The sequence below is a fragment of the Astatotilapia calliptera genome, chromosome 6 (assembly GCF_900246225.1).
Source record: "Astatotilapia calliptera chromosome 6, fAstCal1.2, whole genome shotgun sequence".
Classification (NCBI taxonomy): Eukaryota; Metazoa; Chordata; class Actinopteri; order Cichliformes; family Cichlidae; genus Astatotilapia; species Astatotilapia calliptera.
In genome coordinates, this window is record NC_039307.1 from 35,644,685 (window position 1) to 35,653,593 (window position 8,909).

At 41.4% G+C, this 8,909-nt stretch overlaps 1 protein-coding gene across 1 annotated transcript in view; it reads right to left on the reverse strand.

Annotated features, from left to right (window-relative positions):
• lcor (ligand dependent nuclear receptor corepressor) overlaps positions 1–8,190 on the reverse strand; it is a 78,677-nt gene extending 70,487 nt beyond the window's left edge. The window contains exon 1 of the mRNA XM_026171941.1: positions 7,968–8,190. Coding sequence (XP_026027726.1) covers positions 7,968–8,064 — 97 coding nt within the window. The 5' untranslated portion in view covers positions 8,065–8,190. The remainder of the gene's footprint in view (positions 1–7,967) is intronic.
• Between the last annotated feature and the right edge of the window lie 719 nt (positions 8,191–8,909).

Below are 8,909 nucleotides of genomic sequence, written 5' to 3' on the forward strand. Positions count from 1 at the left end.
CACTTAAGCCAACAATATAATATAATATAATATAATATAATGTAATGTAATATTTAATAACTATTATTTATTATAACAATTACTTTACATTATCATACAGAAAAATGTTACAATGTTTCCTTAAATCAGAATTTGTTCGATCATGCTACCATTATTATCTTCATATTGTTAGCAGTACTAGAAGTTGCAATAACAGTATCACTGTCTAATAGGCTACAGTTGGATGTTGTATGAGGCAATATTTATATAGGACATTACATAAATACAGGTATAGACTTGTGCTTTAAAAAAAAATGAAAAAAGGCAAAGAATTTAAATCTCAAAAACATTTAAGAGCAGAAGGTATTAAACCAGCAAAAATAAAAATAAAAATTTTAAGAACTAAAATTACAAGGTAAAGGAAAATAAATAAATACATATTGACAATACTGGCTTTGCAATTACATTCTAAATTAAAGTTCATTCTAAAATTAAATTAAATTCCAAAAACAAACAAAAAAAGAAAAAGAAAGAAAGATATATACTTTTAACAATGTCTTTTAAAAAGAAAACATTGCTGTAGCCGACTATTTCATGTAGCAGATAATTTATAGAGGGGCTACAGCTAACCTCTACTAAATACTAAAATGTATTCTTGGTTGTTTTGTCAGCCACCTTGCCTGTGTATGACCTTGTTTAAGATAAACAGAAGCAAATGGAAAACTATCTTGTTTTTTTCCTCGAAGAAAATGCAAAACTATACAATAAAAAACAAAACGCCATGTTTGTAAAATAGTTTGCATGCTAAACTGCCGTACCTCCCCGCGTCGGACGTTTCGTCTCTGTGCTAATTTGAGTCCCAAATCATAGACATTAGGGCTTTTATTTATATATTCAACAATTCTGAAACAGGGCCGTTTGACGACTGACTGTTGCCTCCACCATTTTATCCACTTCTGCAGAAAACGTTGGCTTCGTCACACTGAAACTGACACAAAGTACATAGTGGTACATGGTAGACAGCAGCTGATTATAGTTCTTAGCGGTGACTGCACAAATGTAAAGGTGGAGGACTCCTTTTGCTTTCATTTTGCAGTATTTCAGTTAGTACGGCAGGTAAATCATTTTTTAACAATAAAAATGTATGTGGCAAAAAAAAGACCACGTTATATGTTATCACTTTACCACGGTTACTGATTAATATACTTGATCATTAGGTGCTGTACATTTCAATGTCACTGACAAATAAAATAAGCGATAATCTCTAAGGTTTGTAGATTGTGGTGTCACCTTTATTAATGGGCCATAACAAACGTAAACTTCCTGTACTTAAAAAAACCTTCATAAAGTGAGTTAACACTTCTTTTTACCGTAAATACATTCTACTGTTGATTATATAAACATGACATCCTGCTGCTGCAGGGTTTTTGACAAAGATCTTCTTTCATATTAGTCTGTGAATGAAATGACAAAAAGTGCAGATTTTTCTTGCACATGCAGTTGCCTGTGCACTGTCCCTTTAACTGTGAACCATGGCAGCTTACTACTGCTTAACCGACTGTTCACCCCACTTATTAGCTCATTAGCTGGTTCCTCTTGTTCCGGAATACCAAGGTGCTACTTTGTATTAATTAATTGTTAATGACAGTCTGAATGGCACACACTTCCATTCCATTAATGCTGAATTCCTACAAAGAAGAGGAGATTTAAAACAATTAAAGTATTTCTTAAGGTTAATCATCACAGTTGTATGATTTAGCGCAGGTTTTAACTCTCACACACTTCTTAGAGGTGAGAAACAAACAGAATGTCCTCAATTCCCAAATATAGCCTCAATTTTAAGGTCTTTAGTTGCCTTTACAAAGGCAGAAGTACAGCACACACACCTAAGCTACTCCGCACCATTAATCAAATACTCTGAAAAACACATTGCTCAAATATGACCTTCCGCACAAAAGCAGCCACTATTGAAGCACCAGAAGGAATTCACTAAAGGCGGGTCCGAGTAAACATTCCTGCTGCTTTAAAGCCTCAGCACCTCTCGCCAGCGCTCTGTGTGTGTGCGTGTGTGTGTGTGCGTGTGTATTCCAAACACATGCTCCAAACAGTGCATGAGCCCACATGGAGATCCAAAGAACTGTACCAGGGAGGTCAGGTAGTTCACATAAGACAAACTCACATGCATTAACACACACAATGGAACACTTACATAAATTTTTGGATTGAGTAACGAACGCCGTGTACAAAGTTTAAGGAAGCAGAGGACTTTGGCCTCTGCTAAGATGGAAAGGGAAGAAAAAACAAAGAGAGAGAAAGACAGAGAACAAAATTGCTGCTTCCTTTCTCTCCAGCTTAGGATTGTCACACTGACCTTCATCTGCAAGCTTGAAGAAATTAAGAAAGTAAAACAATATATAATTAAGGGCAGACAATAAAAGAAAACGTGCTTTTGAGAGGCTTCAGATATAACTCAAGCATATACAGAACTCCAGAGAGGTTCATAAGTGTAAACCTCCCGAACCCGCAGCAGGCTCAGTTTTTCCATAATGAAACAACAAAAGAAAAAAGTATCTACATTTAATCACCCATGGATGAAGGCTAACATGACCAAGAAGAAACAGCTTGAACTAGATGTAACAACTAGCATAACAACAGTTTAGATGCATAAAGCAGGTAATCTGTTTTGTTTTCTTAATTGAAACATTGCTTAAACTATTAGCTAAATTCACTTCATGTATTAATTGACTGTTTAACCTCTAAATGTAACCAGGACCGCTCTGAATAAAATAAAGTTCATATGATGGCCTCAGTAGCTTTATCTAATTGCTCAGAGTGTCCAGCCCTGCTTACAGACTACAGTAACAAGCATTCCAGTCTCTTATGTGGTTTTCAAAGTAACCAACACTTCTGCTGAAGATGGTCCAGTACTCACAGATAATAATTAGTCTCTCCCCATCGCTTTATGTTTCTGTGCCAAAGATCCCAGGGGAGGAAAACAACAAAGAAGTGACTAAAAAAAAACAAAACAGAATAACAACAACAACAACAGCCATGCAAAATGGCTTTTTTTTAGGAAGTCACCTGGCATCCTCCTCTCTTGAGAAGTGAAATGAATTTGTCCTTGAAAGCTGCCATACTTTCCAACAGACCGCAACAACAAGATGAAATACTTTTGGTGCTTGGAAACAAACTCAAACTGGGATAAAAGACGCAGGCGTGTAAGAGAAAGGATGGTGGCTGGGATCTTTCAGGTAGTTCGGCGTGTATGAACGAGAGGCAGGACGCCGCTGTAAAAAGAGCGCGTCGCTCGCTGAACCGTTTTCTGGATAAATAAAGGTTCTCACGCACATACGCACCTTCTGTCGACACTCTCTTTAGTGCCAGTGGAGCATTTTGTTTTTCCACCGATGGTAACCCCCCACCAAAGAGAGCAGCCCTCCTCCCACGGGACTCCTGATTGGCATGGATCAGCCCCTAAGGCAGCTCCACATATATACTACAGTGGCAGAGGGTGTGTGTGTGTGTGTGTGTTTGTGTGTGTGTGTGAGCGCACGCATGTATAATGAAGAGTGCATGTAGAGATTTACAGTGTTGGCATCCGGTCCGGTCAAACGTGTGGACCGCTGCCACTCTCCCCCAACAGCTCTGGATAAATGTGCCATGTTTTGTTTTCCTTTTCAGGAAGCCCATGAAAAGAATTAGCAAGATGAGAAAGTAGCAGGCAGATCTCTTGGGGCGTCCATCTGTCCATTACTGAAATAAAAGCTGTCCACTCGAAGAAGGAGGCGTGATTGAGGGATGGAGGGATTTTGTTGACTTGATAAGACAAGGACGGAGCGCAGTGGGTAATCAAGGGAAAGGCAGAGAGATAGAGTGATAGAACGATAGATAAATAGAAATCACTGGGATTTATTCATGTATTGACACACTAAACCAAAACGGATAAACTTGCCCATCACAATTTAACTGTAATTGCAGGAGACATTTGCTGTCTTTATAGCACATGCTGCCAAATCCTCTTGCAAAATCAGCACGATTCGCCTCAAACTCATTCATTAATCAGCAGTAAACAAAAGGAAATTACCCGGAAACACTCAGCTCAAAGGACTACGAATCATGTGACAGAGATGAGCACTTAAAGGTGGAAAAGACCTGTGAACTACTGAGATACCCACAGAATGTTAACCAGCAATGGTTTCACCTAAAGGAAAAGCTGAACTGTAACTTTTTGTTTCCTTAATATTGTCAATATTTCTGTTTTGAGCTTAAAATTGCCAAACATTACTCCATACTTTACCAATATTTTTGGTCTTGTTTCTTTTGGATTGCCTTGTGTTTTATACTGCAATCCTCTCTTGATTGGGTTTTACTTGGTTAAATAAAGGTTACTCAGACATCACCCTTGGGTTGTCTCTTACTCTTTTTGAGTTTTTCTTACATTTTGCATTGATAAAGTTCATATTAGGAGGCAAACTCTCTCACTGAAGTGTGCTCCTTATACAGTATATCTGTAAGCCTGTTGTAAGCCTGTCTGAAATCACTCATTCTTTTTTTACTTTAATGGCCACTGTTTAAAAACTAGATATTAGTGATGCACAAATATTGGCCCTGATGACTGATATCAGTATGAGCAATTAAGAAAGCAATCAATTATCAATATCGGTAGATTAGAAAGGAGGATATAGAAAAAACATTACATCAAAAATGACCACAAAAAAATAGTGCTGGCCAAATTGTTATTTGGAACCTCAGTAATGGCTCAGAACGACACAATCGGTACACCACTACCAACTATGCTGACTAACTGCTCTGCTGCCATCAGTACCGCGCTTAGAAATGTTGGAAGATTTAAGGGGGGAAAAAGCAATCTGCCACTCACACTCACACCTCTCTCTCTATCTCCGACACAGTCTGTCTCTCTCCAGCACTGGCACAACCTTTCAGCAATCAAATTAGCTACACTCCCTTCCCCAGAATATGTGTCAAAGGAATCAGCAGTTGGGCTATATTTGCTCCCAACTCATAATGTTAACCTTTCTGTGGCATATAGGCCCTAATTTATTATCAGTGCAGCACAGGGTAAAAAGATGAGGCTCGTTGTGTCGACAAGTTGCATCCATGCACGTCGCAGTGCAATGTAATAAACTGTAAGGTGTCCATCTTTCTTGGCTGACCCTCTTCAACCAAATGTCCCCGCCACCGTTAACAATATGTTAATAATAAGGCTGCCTCGTAAAGGTACAAATTCTCAGGCCGGCAAACGTTCCTTATAACAAGGCTGACGCCTGGAGGCTTCTCAGGTGTCAAGTTGAGAGTTCTGAGTTTCCTTTAAGCTGGGATTTTGTTTTCAGGTTCAGAATGACACCTTAGAGGCTTAATGACAATAAGCATGGCAGTTCGTTGTACAGTAAAGTCAGTGAGTGTGTGTTACATTATGAATCTGGGCATTTGTCTTGTTGTTTCTGATGATTACGCTTGGGTACATGAAACTCAAGTTTAACGATTTTTATTACAACACTACTGATTTTTTTTCTTCTTTTTCTAGCAGCACATTCCTCTGTGCTGGAAAACCCTGCCGTAAGTCACTAAAGTCACTGCTTTTCATTTAGTGTTTGGCACCTTTCAGTTTTACTGTTGCTAAGACAAACAGAAAGTGTGAAAACCTCACACTTTCTGTAACATTTTAATATCCAAACACAATATAATAACAGTGCCAACTCCCAAATGTTAACGAGCTATAAATTTAAAGTAGCCCGATTTAATTTTTTTCTTTTACACATTTTTCTGAAACTAATTCTCAGCCTCCCATAGTTCAAAAATGGATAAGAACATGGCAGATTTCAATGTGAGCGCTGAGAAGCCGCTGCTGCCTCTTGGCCCAGCCCTACGACTCACCACGCACTGCAAACCAGTGAATGTCAACAAGCAGAAATGAAGAAATATGGAACTTACATACACACACATACAGCACCCCATACAGAGCTAAAGCATGCTGTAATATCCAGCTGTGAGTTCATTATTGAGCTTTGTGGTATCTGTGTCCCCTGTGGTATCACTGTGATATTACTACACAGATTCTAGATGCACAGGAGCTTGCAGGGTGTTTATCATACTTAAGGTATCCCTATCAAATGTAGTATCATTACAGAATTCCTACAGCGCCTTATATAATCCTTACTGAATTATCTGCACTGCCTTTTTTCCAGTTTTTTATAGGTTACACAAATCTTTTCATTATAAGTAACTGCAAGCACCCCCCCCCCCCCCCCCCCAAACTGTGTTACACTTAGTGGGGTGGGGACAAAACCATCCCCAAACCCACAGAACCAGTAATGTTATACATTATACAAAGTAAAAGGGCCACCAAAACCAAATAAATAAAATCCAGTCCTACTGTGTGAACTTTGAAAGTCAGTTTGTGAGTAAAAGCTACACATGAAGTCAGTGAGAAATCCAAGTTCAAATGGAAAGCAAACCAAGTCTTGTTTCTGCTTTTTCTTTCCTGCTGTTTACTGTGATACTTTATGGCTTTACGCCGAACACATCAGCTGAAGGTCAGAGATTAGCCAGCCTTTTAATTTACCGCTAGCTGCACTCCTTCGGTTTGACCTTTTCTCACTAAAAGGCACCAAGAGCCTGTTCGGAATCAGGCCAGGCTATTAAAAAGCGCTCGAACGGGTAAGTAGGTGACAGGTCAACGCTCAACATCTGGACACCGAAACGCATCCAAAAACAACTGGAGCAGCAACACCCCGACTCCTCCGCTGCCGCTGTGCGTGATGCTTATTCTTCTTCTTCTTCTTTTTTTTTAATAAATCGCCAATAAAAGCCGGATTGGGAACCAGAGAGACTCGAGGAAACCCGCGGAGGTTAGAAGATCAGAGGCGAAGAGGGGGATGATAATCTTGCCGTAACATCGGGAAAGGTTGATGTAACCGGATTAAACGGAGCTAATGAAATACACCACAAATGGACGACTGGGGCAGGAGAGGGGATGGTGGGTGGGAGAGATGTATAGACGATGAAATCCAAAATAAAAGAAGAAACGAAGTCAAAGAAGGGAATAGGTTCAAACTGATTTTTATCGGCTCTTCAATAAGATAAGATCTAAATTTTGCCGCTGTCCCAGCAGGAGCGACAACATGCGATCATACGATTTAAAAAAAATGTTAATGTAACTATTAATGTAAACAGCGAACCTGAAGCACAGAGCTTTCTCCACCACCACCACATCCAGGAGCGCCGTTTCAACAAGTCTCAAACCCGATTTACAGGCGGACACTAAGGCGTTTGTCCCTGTCGACCCCCCCCCCCCCCCCCCCCGCGCCTATAGATTTCCTCCCCCCTAAAAACAAAATTATGCCCACTGACATTTCCCTCAATGCAGCAAAGCGCGCTCCCAAAAGCCGATTTCCAGGGCAGTTGAGGGGGTGGGGGTGGGGGGTGTCATGTTTGAAGGCTGAGGGCGCGCGCCACCCTCCCCTATTAAAAAGCTCATCCGGCGCCGCGCACTCGGGCACGGGCCAACCTATAGCGGGGCAGCCGATTGGCCGAAGAGCAGCTCCATCTGCGCACGTGACTTCTTCTGCTTACAATAAATAAACAGCTATAGAATAATACTTCAAACGACTCCAAATGGCCCCGGAGCGCTCACAGCCCGGTTAAAGAGACTCATAACAGGCAAAGTATCCGCACACACAAGTTTGCAGGTGGAACAGAGGGCCCCACAACACGGCTCAAAGTTGGAGCTGAATCGTTTTTGGATATGTCCGGTGGGAGGCGGGCAGCGCCAGGCAACAGCCGTGCGCAAAGAAAAAAATGACAGCTTCATGGAGACCCTATAGGCTTACTAGTGGACATTAGGCCCTACATACCCGGCACTTTGCTCCTCACACTTCAGCCAAAACGAAAACATACAGTTCCCGGCACCCGCCGGGCGTCCGGACCGCGGCACACACACGCACACACACAATGCCAAGCGAGCTTACCTACACAGTGAATGAGTTTGTGCCTCCAAGAGTCAAGTTCCTGCCGAAAGCCGCGCCTCTCTATCGTGCATTGCTGCCTTTTGCACAGACTCGCCATTTTCTATCGGCCCCTCCCGTGGGCGCGCACATACTGCTGGGTGCTTCCCTGCGCGCACGTCACCGGTGGTTTTTATTCTAGGGCTGGGTGGAGAGCGATATGAGGGGGACGGGGCTGCAGCATCCCCCTTTCTATAGCGCTCATATGTCCCACCCACCAAAAGCGCCCCCTCCCATCCCTCCCAGCATCTCTCTGCGCGAGGGTGTGCTGCTGGCACTGGCCGTTTAATGAAATGTGTGGAGTAGCCCATAGCACATGGCGCCTGCGCTCCAAATTTGCCATAGCTTACAGCGACGTGTGTCAAAGGGTTTCAAAATGCGCATTGTTTCAATCAACAGATGTGAGACACGTACAGCTGCCCCGGTACACGGGGAACGGGGTTATCACGGGTAAGAAGAGAAGTTATTTAGGAAAAAACAAACTTATACAGTATTATTTTTTGAAGGCATCTATAAGCGCATTGGTGGGACGACACCGTAAGGTGCCTGTAAGGAACTTTCAGGCCATCCAGCGCCAAGTCAAACATTGAGGTTACACATTAAACGTTCATAGGATACAGCTAATAAATTCATTACTATAACTTCTCTTTTAAAGGATAGTATTGCCTTTTGTTAGTCTACTAAGTGGTCTTAAATTAATAAAGGCTCAACCATTAGCCTATTCCTACCCATCTACTGCAACTTGAGCGCATTTTTCATGTTCTCTGTAAGATGGAGCAAAGACTTCAGATCTACTAATGAGTCTAAAAGTTCCCTGGGCCCCAAAAAATGTATCATAATTGTTTCAAGATATAAATATTAATTAATTAATTAATTGACAACTACCAGACTGCAGTAAATTATGCA